At 36.4% G+C, this 17,784-nt stretch overlaps 5 protein-coding genes and 1 pseudogene across 5 annotated transcripts; 5 read left to right on the top strand and 1 right to left on the bottom strand.

Moving 5' to 3' along the window:
* Positions 1 to 158: 158 nt before the first annotated feature.
* Positions 159 to 4,832, top strand: LOC114542521 (BTB/POZ domain-containing protein KCTD3-like). The gene is given in 19 exon segments (XM_028562046.1): positions 159 to 613; positions 739 to 792; positions 872 to 917; positions 995 to 1,068; positions 1,163 to 1,221; positions 1,300 to 1,380; positions 1,455 to 1,568; positions 1,644 to 1,722; positions 2,006 to 2,136; positions 2,238 to 2,282; positions 2,363 to 2,413; positions 2,416 to 2,480; positions 2,636 to 2,726; positions 2,821 to 2,937; positions 3,068 to 3,250; positions 3,394 to 3,549; positions 3,797 to 4,026; positions 4,109 to 4,154; positions 4,237 to 4,832. Coding segments are annotated over 19 exon segments (1,971 nt in total). The 5' UTR covers positions 159 to 572; the 3' UTR covers positions 4,545 to 4,832.
* LOC114542523 (hydroxyacid oxidase 1-like) lies at positions 4,832 to 6,683 on the top strand. The gene is made up of 6 exons (XM_028562048.1): positions 4,832 to 5,020; positions 5,090 to 5,241; positions 5,326 to 5,840; positions 5,945 to 6,103; positions 6,177 to 6,246; positions 6,364 to 6,683. The coding sequence occupies exons 1-6, from the start codon at positions 4,851 to 4,853 to the stop codon at positions 6,429 to 6,431; spliced, it is 1,134 nt and encodes a 377-aa protein (XP_028417849.1). The 5' UTR covers positions 4,832 to 4,850; the 3' UTR covers positions 6,432 to 6,683.
* A 114-nt stretch (positions 6,684 to 6,797) lies between these two features.
* On the top strand, positions 6,798 to 9,035 carry LOC114542524 (hydroxyacid oxidase 1-like). The gene is made up of 6 exons (XM_028562049.1): positions 6,798 to 7,028; positions 7,332 to 7,483; positions 7,720 to 8,231; positions 8,360 to 8,518; positions 8,592 to 8,661; positions 8,791 to 9,035. The coding sequence occupies exons 1-6, from the start codon at positions 6,865 to 6,867 to the stop codon at positions 8,856 to 8,858; spliced, it is 1,125 nt and encodes a 374-aa protein (XP_028417850.1). The 5' UTR covers positions 6,798 to 6,864; the 3' UTR covers positions 8,859 to 9,035.
* A 96-nt stretch (positions 9,036 to 9,131) lies between these two features.
* On the top strand, positions 9,132 to 10,414 carry LOC114542533. The gene is made up of 2 exons (XM_028562056.1): positions 9,132 to 9,466; positions 9,619 to 10,414. The coding sequence occupies exons 1-2, from the start codon at positions 9,204 to 9,206 to the stop codon at positions 10,412 to 10,414; spliced, it is 1,059 nt and encodes a 352-aa protein (XP_028417857.1). The 5' UTR covers positions 9,132 to 9,203.
* On the top strand, positions 10,168 to 15,129 carry LOC114542527 (annotated as a pseudogene).
* On the bottom strand, positions 15,058 to 16,988 carry LOC114542528 (chondroitin sulfate synthase 3-like). Its single transcript, XM_028562051.1, has 2 exons — positions 16,589 to 16,988; positions 15,058 to 16,487 (listed from the first exon to the last, which is right to left on the bottom strand). The coding sequence occupies exons 1-2, from the start codon at positions 16,958 to 16,960 to the stop codon at positions 15,129 to 15,131; spliced, it is 1,731 nt and encodes a 576-aa protein (XP_028417852.1). The 5' UTR covers positions 16,961 to 16,988; the 3' UTR covers positions 15,058 to 15,128.
* Positions 16,989 to 17,784: the final 796 nt, after the last annotated feature.

Raw genomic sequence — 17,784 nt, 5'->3', positions numbered from 1 at the left:
GAATGAATGATATAAAGCACAAAAAGAATTATTCATCCGTGACAGCGACACACTCGTCAAAACAATAAAATATTGAATATTTAGACACGCATATCAGGGTTCTAAACTAACTTGGTCTCGAAGATAAAAAATGCAAACTGGCTGTAGTAATCGTGTTTCTGTACTGGACAATTAGTCACAATTTAATACGGAAGAAGAAGGAATTAAAATGAATCATTGCGCTACCACTGGCACTGCGGAATATGCTTCACGTCATTTTCACAATTTGGTATTTCCGTTTGAACGTATTTTCGTACTTGGGTATACGTTCAGGCGGAAAAAAATCACGTATCGAGGTTGTATTGTTTGTTCTAACGCAGTTGCATAACGTCATAAAGTTGTCAAATTGTTACCATCAAATTGCGACAACGAGACCTAATATTGACCTTACACGACGTTTAATATCAGAAAATGTCGCAACGGGGATTTTGTTTTTGCCTGGAAATGTTATTTGAGGAAAAACAGTCAACTTTAACTTGAAGAGCATTGCTTTGTACAGAAGCTTGAAGTTTTCGGTATTTATATAGCAAGATATGAGCGGAGAAATTGTCAGACTGAATGTTGGGGGAAGAAGGTAAGTTAATTCAGGTGTCGATTAAAACTGAATGTTATTAACATCAACATGTTATGTATTCAACTTTCAAAACTTGTTCAACAAATTTGCTCATGTTAAAGAAGCATTGTGTGTATTTTGTTTAGATTTTCCACATCGACACAAACTTTAATGTGGATACCTGACTCATTCTTCTCCAGGTCAATAATATATTTTCTATCCAATTAATAATTTATTGATAATATCTGAAAGTAATGCAATCAATATATCATTCAATAGTTTGCTTAGTGGAAGAATTGAATCAATAAAGGATGAGACAGGAGCAGTAAGTATCATAAATGGTCACTTTGTTGCTGGTGAAAACTCTTAAAATCATTCAATCCAATATCATTGCTCCCACAGGTTTTTATTGACCGTGATCCAGATGCTTTTGTTCCAATTTTGAACTTTTTACGAACCAAGGAACTTGATTTAAGGTATGCAAGTTGTGTCTGATATTTTGCTCTCATCTATCCAATGGTCAGTGGTTGGTGTTTTGTATGTTGCCTAATGGTTTTTTTTCTGACAAAGGGGTTTGGACTTGAAGGTTGTAAAGCATGAAGCTGAATTTTATGGAATAACACCGCTTGGTATGTCCACCATATTTGCCAGATTTTTTTCTGATTTTTGGATTTTCTATTCAATAATATTTTTGTCTGGAAATTTAGTAAAACGCCTTACTCTCTGTGAAGATATCAGTGGTTCAAAATGTGGAAATGTGTATTTTCATGGATATCTACACACTGCAGGTGACTTATTGATATTTTGAAATATATTATAGTAACAAAACACAAATATATAAATGAGTATTCTTTGATTTTAGAACTACCAGGAATTCCTGCGAAGATATACTTCAAACTAGTAGGTTGCAGTGACAAGCTTAGTACCTCATCCGATGACCAGGAGACGAGATGTGATGGCATAGAGAAATTGGGAGGTATTCAAGAGAGTTTCTTTTTAAAATATGAAATAATGCAAGCTATAGTTGTCTCTTCACTTCATATTTCTTAAGATCTTCACAGAGTTCAAGTGTTAACGGGTCATCACAACTGGTTAGCTGTTGCTTATCCAAGATGCGTGTGTTGTTTTCAGTAAGTTGAGATTCATTGATTATCAAACAAAGTAGTTCAAATATAACCAAGGAGCAGCGTGGCAGTGTCTTCAAACAACTTAGCATCAAATGTGGTATAACAACTGCCTAAATAGACAAAACACTTCTCGACGTTTCGACCTGAGGACCTTCGTCAGGAGAGTTAGTAACTCTCCTTTGTCAGGAGAATTAGTAGCTCTCCTGACGAAGGCCCTCAGGTCAAAACATCGCGACATGTTTTGTCTATTTAGGCAGTTGTTATACCAATTGTTCTTGTTATTTAGACTTACCGATCACAAAGGTTCAAGAGAACAAGTCTTTACCAGTCCCTTTCTTGAAGAGACAGTTGAGCATCTTGCACTTAACACACGTGTGGTTGGACAATGGGGGGATAAATTGGTTGCTGCTTCATCAGGTCAGAATTTCATGTTTCAACAAAAGTTAATAGTTATTGGTTGTTATACCACAGTCATTACCATAAACACAGTACAGTATCTTTGGTTTTTTTCTAAACAGGAAGTAAATTTCAGCTCTGGAACTGCACACAAGGCACTGCTATAGGTATGCCTGGTATTTATTGAGGTTTGATTGGACCATTTCTCATCATTCATTTTTTTTCAAATATTATTTTCATATTTCAGGAAAATTTGATCTTGGTATACAAATTGATGCGCTGTTCTTTGTTGGCAGTCAAGTGTTGCTCTAAGTTACACTGGAAAAGTTGGTATTTGGAATTCAAGAATGCCAAGGCATTGGCAGGTCAGAGCTGATATACCATGTTCAACATCATAGTGCTGAAGGAATGCAACTGCATTCATATTTTGCCATACCTCAACTGATTGACATTTGTTGTATGTTTTTTATCAACCATTAATGCACTGATAAGATTGTGAAAATTTTCATTATATTTGAAGGTACAAGAAGTGGTAATTCCTATATCAAGTTATGATACTGGAGGAACGTTGCTCCTGCTGGGATGTGATAATGGATCTATTTATTACATTGGTATGTTGACTCCTCAGATAGGAGAATGGCAAAAGAAGTTTGCTCAATGTCCCTAAGGATAATCTTGTTAATTTAGCCCATTTTATTTTAACAGACATGGAGAAATTTCCCCTCAGAATGAAAGACAATGATTTATTGGTCACTGAACTTTATCGAGATCCTGCTGGTGATAAAGTGACTGCATTGAGTGTCTATCTCACTCCAAAGTCATGTGGGTATCTTAAGATAATTGACTGAGAATAGTGGTTGCTCAGCAGTTATGTCAATTTGCCTATTTTCAGAGGCCTTTTTACGTTACTTCAAGGAATTATTGACTATCATCAATTTTCACATATTGATAGGTATCAGTGGTGGTAACTGGATTGAGATAGCATATGGTACGGACTCGGGGGTGGTGCGAATCATTGTTCAACATCCAGAGACGGTGTATGCCGCTGGACATGGTCCACAGTTGTTTCAAACTTATACTGTACATCGTTCTCCCGTCATAAAAGTTATGTTGAGTGAAAAACACTTGATATCAGGTATTTTCGTAAAATCAGTTGTTCAATGCAATAGACTTTTAAAACGTTGTGAAACCTTACATGCAACAAGGCTATGGAAGACTTCCTAAACCAGCAACAAGTTCGCAGTTTACTAAACTATTTGCTTATTTTTTCTGTCGCAGTTTGCTCTGATTACAATCATGTTCGTACGTGGAACGTGACGAGATTTCGAGGAATGTTATCAACGCAACCTGGCTCCACTCCTCTTGCTTCATATAAAGTGGTTTCATTAGAGCGATCTGAGCATCATCCAAGCTCTGCGTCTGGAAATATGATAGGTAAATACCGGCTAATAATATATACGTAAGTTTTTCGTGAGTTTCTCCTTTAGTTTAATTCAAAAGATACAGAAAATATTTATGGAAAAACTTATTCAGCTTTATGATTAAAAAATTTGGTGCAAAGATTTGCGATTACAACTTTCCTCGTTTGCATCAGAAGAACGAAAAGGGCAGCAAAGTTGCCAATGTAACTTTCCTGTAGTGTGAAGCAAACATTCAACTTGCAAATTGTACGTTTTTTTAGGTCCGTTTGGTGAACGGGATGATCAACAAATCTTTGTTCAAAAAGTTGTTCCAGATTCTGATCACTTGTTTATCAGACTTGTATCAACTGGTAAACGTGTTTGCACCATAAGATCAGTTGATGGCAGCATGATCATTTCATATTGTGTCAATGAATGTGAGGGTTCAAGTGGTATGGGTACAAGACCGCGGAGATATCTGTTCACTGGCCATTCTAATGGCTGCATACAGGTCAGACACAAAGTTTTCACTACATTAATGCGAGTACTCTTCTCTCAGTTCTCTGTCTTTACATTTTCTTTGGAATGTTTAGATGTGGGATCTATCTTCTGCACTACAACAAGCAAATAGACAGACAGGTAGATATTATATTTCACTATTCATTCTTCGTGTATAGATGGTAGAATAGGGTGATAGTAAGTGTTTTATTCACTCTTTCAGACAACATGGGCGGACCGACACAAAACGAGTTACTTCAAGTATTGGATAATTGTGACCTCAGTAGCTCCCGCAGTACAACGCCGAGTGTATCACCAGCAGCATCCTTGTACAACACCTCTGGTAACAACAAAGTGCGGTGTGCAGGTGCAGCCTTGTATGACAGTCATCTTGGTAGCAGTATTGAAGAAGAGCATGAACTAGATATAGTTAACGAAGTAAATATTGACAGTGAACAAGGTGATAATATCGAGGAACAGAATGCAGCGATGGCTCAGAATAGACCAACATATTTTGTATCACAATGCTGAAAGATGATGTTGTTAGAGAAAGACCAAGCGAAGTCATAGCCATAGAGTCACACCCTCTGAATTAACGATCTCTCAGAAAAATATTTATCACAAATACATTTAAAATTCTAACATGCATACACAAAAAATGGAAACGTTCTGGTTGTTACTCGAAGTCATAAAGTAAATAGAACTGTTCTAGCGAGAATTGCAACGTTTCCTCCATCCGTTTTGAAATGATTTCCAAGTCTGGTCTTCGGACTTTCAGCCTCTTCACTGATACTAGCCCCAGACTTCCCAGTCATCCCAGACTGTGCGCGATGCAAAATGGCGGATCACGATGCAAATCTGAATTCTATAGCTGTTAGTGAACCAGTTTGCATTTCCGATTTTGAAAATTATGCCAGAGCATTTCTCCCAAAGAATGCTTGGGATTATTATAGTTCTGGAGCAAACGAAGGAATTACTTTGAGGGAAAACAGACAGGCTTTTGAAAGGTATCAATGTTAGCTAAATTGCAATGCAATTATAATTTTACTGTTACTAATGCACATGTTATTTGACAGACTTAAATTACGTCCACGTATTCTGAAAGATGTCTCGAATATCGATATGTCGACCACAATTCTTGGAGAAAAAATTGATTTTCCAATTTGTGTTGCTGCAACTGCCATGCAGAAGTTGGCACATCCTGATGGAGAAATAGCTACAGCAAGAGGTTTGTTTTTGAGCGACTGTTAGTCTGTTCTTTTATCAAACATGTCAACACACACTTCAAGTCAATTTCTAAAATCTCTTCCAGCTGTTGTTCAAGCTGGTACATGTATGATGCTGAGTTCTTGGTCAACATCAAGAATTGAAGAAGTTGCTGAAGCATCATCATCTGGCTTGAAATGGTTACAACTGTATGTCTATAAAGATCCAAGTGTTACACTAGACTTGATTAGAAGAGCTGAAAGTTCAGGTTTTAAAGCTATTGCTGTGACGGTAGATACACCTCTCCTTGGACGTAGGTATGGTGATGCCCGCAATAAATTTTCTTTACCTCCTCATCTAACATTAGCAAACTACAAGCAGAGTTATGCAACTGGTGTCAAGAGTGATAAAGATTCTGGTCTGGCAACTTTTGTTAATTCTTTAATCAATTCATCTTTAACGTGGGAGTTTATTCCATGGTTAAGATCTGTGACAAAGTTGCCAATTGTTTTGAAAGGCATTTTGACAGCAGAAGATGCACGATTAGCTGTTCAACATGGTGTTGATGGTATCCTAGTCTCAAATCATGGTGCACGACAACTTGATGGTGTTCCTGCCACTGTAAGAGGAAATACTTATCTCTCCAATAAACCTCTATTAATTTCTACCAGATAAAAAACATTAAGAGGCAGCTTTTGCTACACCATTTTTTGCTCATGTTTTAGATTGAAGCCTTGCCTGAAGTAGTGTCTGCAGTTGATGGAAAGTGTGAGGTGTATTTAGATGGAGGTGTGAGGTTTGGCACAGATGCTCTTAAAGCTTTAGCTCTTGGTGCAAGAGCTGTCTTTGTTGGAAGACCTATCTTATGGGGACTTTCTTATCAGGTAAACATCAAATGATCTTCAAGAAATGACATGTTTTACTTCAACACATTAATTTTATTTCACTTTTTTATAGGGTGAAGCAGGTGTGAGTAAACTTTTGCAGATATTCAAAGATGAATTTAAATTAGCCATGGGCCTTGTAGGTATGACTTTTTAAGAGGAGACCAACTAGAATTTTCTAGCAATTAAACAACTTGGGAAAGAACTGGGTAAATAATTTTGGGTAAGATGGGTTGATTAGATCTCTTTTTCCTATATAGGATGTGATTGTGTGAAGGATATTTCAAGAAACCTGGTTGCTCATCAAACACAATATGCAAAACTTTGATCATTTCTGAAATCAACATCTTCTATGAAGACCAGACAGATATTAAATATGAAATATTTACCTCCCACAGGGGTTGCTAAACTTATTTCATTTGTTAAGGGCCTCTGTTAAGCTGGATTCAAGCCCCTATCATATTTCAGGAGTTATGGAAGAAGATGCATATAAAACATAATCTGGGGCTGTCAGTGGATCCAGCCTCTTCCATAGACATTTCTTCATTAGATTTATTCTGATTAATGCTGAGAAATAAAAAGACTGAAGAATCTCTTGCTTCTCACTTGCTTTTTCTCCTTTTTTTTTTAAAGGAAATATTTTTCTTTATCATCTGAAACAGATTTAGTTTCACATTTTTTTCGTGTACTCAAGTTTAAATAACACTGAGATAGAATTTCATTAGAAATGCAATTAGTTGGTGCACGATCAGATATTTAAAATGGCTGATCAGGGTGCAAGTCTGGTCTATAATAGTGAACCAGTTTGTATTTCTGATTTTGAGCGTCATGCCAAAGCGTTTCTTTCAGAGGATGTTTGGGATTATTATAGTTCAGGAGCAAACGAATTAATTACTTTAAGAGAAAACAGATTGGCCTTTGATAGGTATCAATGTTAAATGTTTGTAATTAACCCACAGTTAATTGCCCAGAAAATATCGCTAGTGGAACACCAGCTTTACTTTTATATATTAATTTGGTAAAACCCTAAAAGCAACCGTCGCTCGTTTCAATGCTTTGCAAAATGAAAATACCCATGGAAAAAATATTCACCTTTTATGGACAAGCGATGAAAAAATGGACGTAAAAAAGATGATCGTCTTTTGAACAACTGGTCCTTTGATGCTGTATTAAAACACTTTGTGCTGTATTAAATACTGTTACTAATGTAGATGTTTATATTTGACAGACTTAAATTACGTCCACGTATTCTTAAAGATGTCTCGAATATTGATATGTCGACCACAATTCTTGGAGAAAAAATTGATTTTCCAATTTGTGTTGCTGCAACTGGCACACACAAGTTGGCACATCCTGATGGAGAAATAGCTACAGCAAGAGGTTTGCTATCAAACCATAGGCAACACCATAGGCAGCCCAGAAATCTGTTTATAATCAGTCTTCAACTGCATTGTTTACGCACACGGTCAGCTTCTACTTTCAAACACATCATAATCAACACACACATCATAAGTCAATTTGTAACATTGATGGTAGCTGTCATTCAAGCAGGTTCATTGTTGATATTGTAGTTGTGTGATATTGTAAATCAAATTGATGCTTTAAATCTCTTCCAGCTGTCGTTCAAGCTGGTACATGTATGATGCTGAGTTTTTATTCCACATCAAAAATTGAAGAAGTTGCTGAAGCATCATCTGGCTTGAAATGGTTACAACTGTATATCTATAAAGATCCAAGTGTTACACTAGACTTGATTAAAAGAGCTGAAAGTTCAGGTTTTAAAGCTATTGCTGTGACAGTAGATACACCTTTGTATGGACAAAGGTATGGTGAAATCCGCAATAAATTTTCTTTACCTCCTCATCTGACATTTGCCAATTTAGAGAGGATTTATGCAACTGGTAGCAAAGATGATAAAGATTCTGGAAGGAACGCTTCTTATAATTCCTCAATCAATTCATCTTTAACGTGGGAGTTTATTCCATGGTTAAGATCTGTGACAAAGTTGCCAATTGTTTTGAAAGGCATTTTGACAGCAGAAGATGCACGATTAGCTGTTCAACATGGTGTTGATGGTATCCTAGTCTCAAATCATGGTGGACGACAGCTTGATGGTGTTCCTGCCACTGTAAGAGGAAATACTTATCTCTCCAATAAACCTCTATTAATTTCTACCAGATAAAAAACATTAAGAGGCAGCTTTCACTATTCTTCTATTAACCTGTACGATTTACGTCCATGTCGTTTATGTTTAAGATTGAAGCCTTGCCTGAAGTAGTATCTGCAGTTGATGGAAAGTGTGAGGTGTATTTAGATGGTGGCGTGAGGTTTGGCACAGATGCTTTTAAAGCTTTAGCTCTTGGTGCAAGAGCTGTCTTTGTTGGAAGACCTATCTTATGGGGACTTTCTTATCAGGTAAACATCAAATGATCTTAAAGAAATGACATGTTTTACTTCAACACATTAATTTTATTTCACTTTTTTATAGGGTGAAGCAGGTGTGAGTAAACTTTTGCAGATATTCAAAGATGAATTTAAATTAGCAATGGGCCTTGTAGGTATGACTTTTTTAGACTTAATAAGGACAATCAATATACTCTCTGTGACGACAGGAACTTTCTGACACACAATAAACTAATTAGACAAATTTTTGTTTGGTGAAAAAGCTAATTGTATTTCTTCCATAGGATGTGACTGTGTAAAGGATATTTCAAGAGATATGGTTGCTCATCAAACACAATATTCAAAACTTTAATTAAATTTTTTGATGTAATTGTCATTGGATACAGTAGATCTTCATTGATCTCAGCATAGACAATCCATGTCTTTTGGATTGTCTATGATCTCAGTGATTAGTCAAACTATGGCTTTGAACAACTGGCCCCAGGAGAATTTTTTTGTGGACCATCTTGATATTTTTAATACGAAAAACCAAATTGACGTGCACTATTTTTGTTTGTTTTACCTAATCAATACCCCTCGCCCCTCTAACGTTCCTCGCCCCTCTAACGTTCCTCTTCCCCTGCTAATTTCTATAACCCACCAAATTTGAGCGCGAAACCTGATACAGTGTAACGTTAGGTTCCCTAAATCTGATATAATGGACGCTCAAAGTAGTGGCGGATTCAGGGCCAATCTAAGCGAAGACGATGAGAAAAAAGATATACAAAAAACACCAGAGAAAGATGTTTTCAGCGAAACAACACATCGAAGTTCAGAGCGGCTTAGAACGAAGTCAGAACGACGTAATTTGAAATTACCAAGTCGTAGTGAAATCTTGGATAACATTTATGTGGATAAAACAATAAAGTATGAGAGTATAAGTTTGCAGCCAAAACGTTTGGTTAACGATTTTGTCAAGGGGTAAGTTGAAACATTGTTAGCTGAGTACTGGTCAACATTTCAGTTATTGTTTATATAAAGTCAGACCACAACAAACCTAACTTAGTGTGCATGTCTATTGATTGGGACTTTTAGAACCTGAACCTCTACACTCTTTATTGCTTTATTTTTAGAGCGAACAGATATGTGGCTGATAGGAACAACGTTTTTGAAAGTGATGACAGTATGTCTAGTTTTATTGAAGATTCAGATGAATCACCTTCCAAGAAGTCTGAAAGATCAAATAAAAGAGGAAAGACTATCAGAAGCAAAGGCAGGGGGTGTATGGTAAAAAAGAGGAAAATAAAGAAAAGAGAATTGAGTTCAAATGATGAAAGTAGTTATCTTAAGCTAGATGATGAAATTGAATCTGATGATGAGAAGATTGATGCTGATTCTTCCAATACAAGAACAAGAAGGAAATCTAGAAGATTAAGATCAATACAATCTAGTTCTGAAGAAGAAGCTGAAATCACTACCAACAGAGCTGGTGGCAAAACAAGGATGAGAAAGAGTGATAAATGTGGTAGTAGTTCTGAGGATGATATATCCATCAAGTTACAACCAAGTAAAAGACAGGTTTCACACAGATTTGATTCATCAGACAGTGATAATCAACCAAATCGTAAGTTACCAATGAGAGCAAAAAGTGCCAAGAAAGAAAAGGAAACAGTGCTCTTGGCAAGACTTAATGCAAAAAGAAATAAAGAGAATGTTGAGCGAAAGAATATGAAGATGAATTTGGGCAATACAAGCCATGGTAGCATGGTAAGATTACTGCATGATGGTGATACATCAGAAGAAGAAAATCTATCTGTGATTAATTCTAGAGATTTTGTAGAGTATGAATCTGATGAAGAGTTTATTGTAGATGATGAGCTTTACTCTGATGCTGATGATAACGTGGCTGAATTTTTTACAAATTTTTAATCTAGAAGACTACAAAATGTCAAAGTTAACAGAAGAGAAATCAAATAATTTTCACAGAATTTGCATTCCAGCTGAGTCAGATGACAGTGCTGATGAGACTGTTTTGGACTCAATTGTGTTAGAAACATGCAAGTCTATCAGGGAAGGGGACATTGAAAGTGTCAAGTCTGCACTGAATGCAAATCCTATGGTTCTTCATGATCTTGGTCCAAAAAGACGTTCATTGTTACATGTTGCTATTATATCCGGTTCAGCTGAAATTACTGAACTTTTATTGAGAGAAAATGCTGATAAACTTGCCAGAGATACTTACTCTTTACAGCCTATTTCCTATGGTATACTTACTGGTCATAGCAACTGTCTTAAACTGCTATTGGAAGATACAGATTTACATGAATTGAACAAGTTATATGAGGATAATTTCAACTTTAATTTGTTACACTTTGTTGTATATGGAAAGAGTAAGTTTCCAGACTTGAACTGTGATGTGGCTGGAGATGGGGATTTGGTTCGTTGTATGAAGATATTATCTGAACATGATGAAAAGTTACTTTTCAAGTTAATGAGCAGAAAAGATGATCACGGTTTTACCCCTCTTGTGGCTGCTGTTCTTGCTGGCCATCCTCAGGTTAGTATGATATAAACCAGGAGAATTTAATAGCCCATTTAGGTGTAAAATTTTTGCGTTCTCAATCAAATGGGAATGCACAATTACACCCAGCAATTGTACATCTGTTGAATGTTTTTTTTCAATCTGTAGTGTGCTGAGTTTTTGTTACATAATGGTTCCTCAGTGGATGATGTTGAAGGCAGAAATGGAGGAAACTTTCTACACCTTGTTGTTCAGTCCTCTGAGCTAAAAGAAAGGAGATCTTGTTTTCTTAATATGTTGTTAAAGACAACTTTAAAATATGAAATTGATTTTGCTGATAATTCAGGTGAATTTTGTACTTTGGTACTTTATTTCTTGCCATTTCTTTTATTTATTTTACTCCTACTACATATAGTTGTTGTCTGCAGTATTAACAATACCTACGATTTTGAATATCTCCAGGGGATGCAATATATTACTTCCCTAATCCCTAATTACTTCCGTAGGTTTTACACCATTGATGTATGCTGCTCAGAGTGGTGATCATGACTGTGTCAAAGCATTGCTGGAAACAGGAGCCTCACTTTCATGTAAAGTAAGTGACCAAGTGCTACTACTGGGGTGATATTATGGGGTAATATTTAACACTTGATATATGATATCACACCTGTCGTTCTAGCATTATAACCTCGTTATTTTATAAAACAACCCAATTGTGTTTATCCATATTGGTTAATATATTCTCAGGACCATCATGGTACTACCAGTCTTCATCTGGCTGCCATTAGTGGTGACACAAACACTGTACAATTGTTGCTCCAGTATGGTCATCAAGTTGACTGTTTAGACTCGTCTGGGTGGCCTCCATTGCTGTATGCAAATTTTGCTGCCCAAGAGAGCTGTGTTCTGTCTCTCATGGAGCCAAATCCTAAACAAATTTTTGTCCTGGGAGATTTATGAGGAGACAAACATCAGGAGCTGGCAAAGAGAGAAATTTTAAGGTATAATATAATTAACTTGAGCCCCTTTTACACTACACTCAATTTTTGGTATGTTACTGCAAGGCTAAAATGGGTACCTGTGCCCATTTCATCTGTGCTCCCTAGGAGTACCAGGGAGTCATTGCTAATGGTCTCGCATTCTTTAATGCCATTAGCTTGACCAACCTGCTTTGCACGCTTAGTATTAAAAACTTGTTTATCTGGTTAGTCTACTAGCCAGGAATTAATCCTCTATTCATGCATCCGTGAGTCGTCTCATTGAGACCTTTGATTTATCTTACTTAAGGTGGTTAGAGATGTTCTTATTGCCCTGGCTAACCAAGATGCTTACTACCGGGTTTTTAATGACTTTATTCGACGTAATCCAGACTTTCTTGACCAGTATGACCGTGGATTGTTTCAAAAGACGTGGAGAGCCTTGTTGGATTATGACAATAAGTTGAAATGGTTTCAACGAAAGTTGAAAACTACCAGGTTTGTCTTAGTATCTTTTATGACAGCAAAGATACTGAAGTTATGATGAGATTCTCCCCGTTGCTTGCACCCAAAGACGCCCCCTCAAACTCGCGCATGCGATACTCACTTCTTATTTGTGATATTCTAGAAAAAATTATCCTGAAAGTATTTCAGTATGTGTCGACCGGGAAGCCGTCTTCGAAAGTGCCATGAAGGTTCTAAACTCGTACAGCGGTAATCGTTTGAGAAACTGTAGTCTTCACGTCAGGTTTAATAATGAAGAAGGTAAACTGTTTCCTTCCACAGAGAGACGCCTTAGATAAACACCAGCTGACGGCACTTATATCTAAACTGGCGCACTTTTTTTTAGGAATGTGTACGGGTCCAAAAAGAGAGTTCTTTGTGAACATCAGCAAGGACATTGTTAATTCCTGCCATCAAATATTTCACCTGACAGATGACAACCAGTACAGGTATTTATTAATAAAGAACATTGCTCCAACACATCGTCTCCATTTCACAAGGGTGTTGTGTATGACCAGAAATAATTAAACATCATGTCTCCATTTTAGCTAATGGATTTTGTAACTCTTTTTTAAGCTAGACAAGGTGATTTCATCTTTTGGTCATTTCTAGTTTTCTTCCTAATTCGTATTTGGCTGAGAGATCAAAGAGTGAAGATATACCCTCTGGTCGACGTAGCGATACAAATATAACTACGGTGACCAATGGATCCCAAGGTATAGTTGAGGACGTTACAGTATCTCTCAGTAGTAGAAATGCAGGCCAATCAAGTGGATCACAAGATATGAGTGAGGACCTCGGAGGATCCAACGAACAATCGTGTACTGCGGAGACAATAGTAGAAGCAGAACAAAATTCCATCGAGGTTCTTTCTTGTCCCTGGTCAGAATATATGGATGAAAAGGGAGACGAAATCATTGGTCAGTTAGACATAAGCGATATTGAAGATAAGATGAAGGAAGATAAGAAGAGAGAATTTAGCAGACATATTGATGAAAAACTGAAAAAGAATTTTTCACAAATAAAATTCCTGGGGAAAATAATTGGAACAGCAATCTGTGAAGGTTTTTTTATTAATTTGAATTTATGCAAACCCATCGTGAAACAGGTAAGCTGGACGTTTCCTATACATGTATATCTCATTCTAAGATTATTATTTAAAATTGGATATCATTATAATAGTAATAATAGGTATTTTATGTTTAACAATATTTTCTTCTTATAGATTCTTGGTGTTCAATTAAGTCATCCTGACGACCTCAGTTCATTTGATTTTGAACTTCATAAAAACTTAGTAACATTTGTTCTTGAAAGTGATGACGTTGAAGACCTAATGTTACCATGTACTCTTGATGTATCGAATCCCTGGAATGGACGAGTAACAACGTTGGATTTGTTCCCGAAGGAAAGGAATGAGGAATTCTTGAATGAAACAAACAAGGTTTGTGGCCGTTTTAGAAAAAATCTGGTTTGCCTGATCTTCCAAGATTCAAGCTCGTAGTCACTTTTTTGCTGTATCTTTTTTTTGCTGTATTTTGGTTCATAAAATATTTCTCGTCTTAGGTTGAATATGTTAACTTGGTTTCCCAATATAAACTGACAGATTTGATGAAGAAAGAAATAGACGCATTATGTGAAGGTCTTTTTGAGGTGTGTGTTACAATATAGAAGGAAATTCATGACTTTTAATAAGTAATTTAATATGGTGTTCAGGCCTGGTAATATTAAAAAATCAATTCAAATTAAACATTTTTTCTTAATAAGGTGATACCAATGCCACTCTTCAGCCTGTTTACTGCTGACGAGTTTTCATTGTTGATCAACGGAATTGGGAGAATTATTGTTGAAGATTGGCAGGAAAACACTGTGGTTAGCATCGTATATGAACCTGAATATCTTTTATATCAACCTATGTTGCTACTGTATATCAATATATACAGCTACAGTATATGAACCTTTATTTTAATATTATTCGTTGTTAATTCGTGTCGTGACCCAAATTGTTATTTCTGCAGTACACGCCAAGCAACGCATCAAGCATTTTCGACGAAATAAAATGGTTCTGGGAAGTTGTGAAGGATTTGAAGGAAGAGGAGAGAGCGTTGTTGCTGAAATTTAGCACTGGATCACCCTGTCTGCCAGCCGGAGGATTTGCACAGTTAGAGGTAGGACATTATTTTATTGTGATTGCGAGGTTGATCATGCAGTTGCATTTAGATCGTATATTCTTTCCTCTCTAGGGTCTTGGTGGTAAAACGATGTTTCATATTACAATGAAGTCGGACTACAATAAGGTAAAATTTCTTTTTTATTATATTGTATGTTTTTCGTTATCTCCGCCCTGGACGTTTATATTTTCTTCGTCCAGCAAGACCGCTCGTGTTTTAACTAAATCACAGTTTCATTGCCTCAATTACACGACATTATCTCAGTTATAAAAATCTCCGCAATAACACGTGTAAACTTGGACCCCATTTAGATCCCAACAGCTTCAACCTGTTTTAATCTACTAAAGCTTCCAAAATATGATAGTAAAAAAGACTTGAAAGAAAAGTTATTGATTGGTATAAGACACGGCACTGAAGGATTTACTTTCTCATAAATATACGACATATTGTGGTGAATAATTTACTAATAAAATTTATAAGTTGACATATTTTTTCATCAGTAAATATTTAACTATGCTATCCGCAGATGCCAGGCTGTTCAACATTGCGCCCGTGCACATTAACCGCTGAATATTATTTTTAATGACGTCACATTTACTATGCGCGTGATAAATGTGAATAAGTCCTGGGTCAGCTGCTCTTATAATATCGTATTTATTTCTTGATATGAATGCTTCAAACAAATGTATATCTTCGTATCCCCATTCTTTGATTTTAACGTTGAATCCACCTATAGAGATGACGTCATAGCTGTATGCACATACCGGCCCGAACGAGTATAATGCCCAGTCCCCAACTTCCCTGTCAAATGATCTGAAATATTCGGTTGGTTTGAGTTGAAAACCAAGGATCTTTGGGTTGAATAATTTAAACATGACTGGGAAATATACGCGTTGCTTGGCGACGGTGTTATCACGACATCGCTGTATGAAGTCCTCGTTAAAAGTCAAGTCAACATCAGCAAAGAATAGTAAATTATTGTCTTTGTTAAAATCTACTGCAGCTTGTAAGGCCTGGGCCCTGGCGAATGAGCCTGGCAGGTCTAGCCATATGAAGATGTGATTTCTGTACGTCATGTTAAATTGATGAAAAATCTTCTTGTGTTCTAATGAAGGTGTCACTTCTGGGAAATATGCGACAAGAAGCGTGATTGGATCATTTTTCTTCAAGATATTTTGCTCTAGATTTTTCATGAATTGTTTAAAGTTGTTTAATCTTCCTGCAAGCGGTACAACAATAGTAACTGGCTTCGTCTCAGATGTTTTTATAATTCGTTTTTCGATTGCACCAAATTTTTGATATGATCTTGCTATGTGTCGGTCTTTGTTCGTGAAAATATTCAACCGATATTGCAGGCCTCTGATTGGCTGATTTAACATGTAGCCATAATAGAGTGCGTGAAACTGGAGGTTCTCGTGATGAGCTTTACTTATTGCGTCCATAATTGTCCTGATTATCCCTGTTGTTCCTTGCAACTTATGATAACGTAATGACCAGGAATCTTTGTTATTTACTTCCAAGTCCTTGGTGAGAGTGAACATGTGAGCATAATCAACTTTCCGTTTGAAATCTTTATAGAACCTTATCTCATGGAGCTTTTCGTAGACTGTTCGAGTGATGGAACTTTGGAGAATTTTTAGTTTAGTTTCAAGTTTCTTGTGTTTGAAACTGAGATTACGAACTTTTTTTGAAAGAAGCTGAATGCGAAGTCTGTATAAACAATCCATATCTTTAGAGAGATCAGTTGTCACTGAACTTGTCGTAGTAAGGTCTTCATTTTCCTTTTGGCAAGTGCCAGAATTTATTTTTTTCTTGTTACCATCGTTGTCTTCCTAAATTGAGTAGAAATTGTAATACGATAAGATGTTGTATTGATGTATCCAATATGGTTAACAATGGATGTTTTCAATTGAAAGATCGTGATGATACTTACCTCTGTGAACCAGGAAATTGTGACGTTCTCTAAACACTCTTGATAAACCTTTGTTTTATTGAAACAATGTTTTGTTGATAATTTCTGCAACAGTGATCTGCTCATTGTTACTCCAGGTTGAAGGATCAAATCCGTGATTTTGTCATTTCCTTCTGTTTCACGATAGAATGAAGAGTTATCTATCCTGTTACCTCCCCTGGTATCATTATGAAATCCTTTGTGTACACTTGCTGCCGGAAGAAAAAGATACTTCCTTGAGTAATCTAAACTTCCTAAGAACCTCAATTTCTTAAAGTTAAGAAAGAAACTGCCAGAACTTAATATGAACCAGTTGAAATTAGTCGCATACATTTCAGCAACATATCTCAACATGCCTGAATATATTGTTCTCTCAGATGAAACATCTTTTACTTGCACCATTGATGAGCCATGCGAAGCCGTCTCTATGGTATCTGTAAAGTATACGAATTTTATGTCCATGTCTTCAGTATTTAAGTCGTTGTAGAGGTTGCTCGATTCAGGAAGCACCTTTGTGAAGACAGCGACTAGCATAAATCTTGAATTATATTTTATTTCCTCCCCAAGTGTCTGTTGTCGTTTACGATTACCGCTCTTTGAGTAAACCGTTTGATGACATCGTAAAACGCGACGAACAACCCGTGCGTTCTTGCTTAACCATAATCCCAAACATAGACCACAAATAGATGAAAAAACCATAATGAAAATTTCTCTTTTCTTTCCATACCTTCCCATAGTTGCTGTAAGGTCGCTTTACATAAGGCATGCTCGACTTCCTGCTAGAATTATGTGGATGATTAAATATCAGCAGTTGACTGTCAATGATTGTTTTCAATACCTCTCAGCTGGCAACCACGATACTTTTGTCTCGGCGGTCATGCAACAAAGATTTTCTTAGCGTGAGAGCGACATTATTCGTAATACTTGCACATAGAATTCGTAATACTTGCAGATAGAAATGAATTCGATTTCTCTCTCTAAGACAATTCTTGCGTCGAAGGGATAGTTTAGGTTTTTTATCAACCGTTTAGTATAAAGTTACCTGTGTTCAATAAAAACGTAAGGAATATATAAACTATGAAATTAGGTAAAGTGTATTATTATGACATGAGCATAGACAATATAAATATATAACAAAGGGAAGGACGGAAAAAGACTTGTTTTTATCATGACACATA

This window comes from Dendronephthya gigantea, unplaced genomic scaffold (assembly GCF_004324835.1).
Source record: "Dendronephthya gigantea isolate DGI-Jeju-01 unplaced genomic scaffold, DenGig_1.0 000359F, whole genome shotgun sequence".
Taxonomy (NCBI): domain Eukaryota; kingdom Metazoa; phylum Cnidaria; class Anthozoa; order Malacalcyonacea; family Nephtheidae; genus Dendronephthya; species Dendronephthya gigantea.
This window is presented reverse-complemented; position numbering and strand designations above follow the sequence as displayed.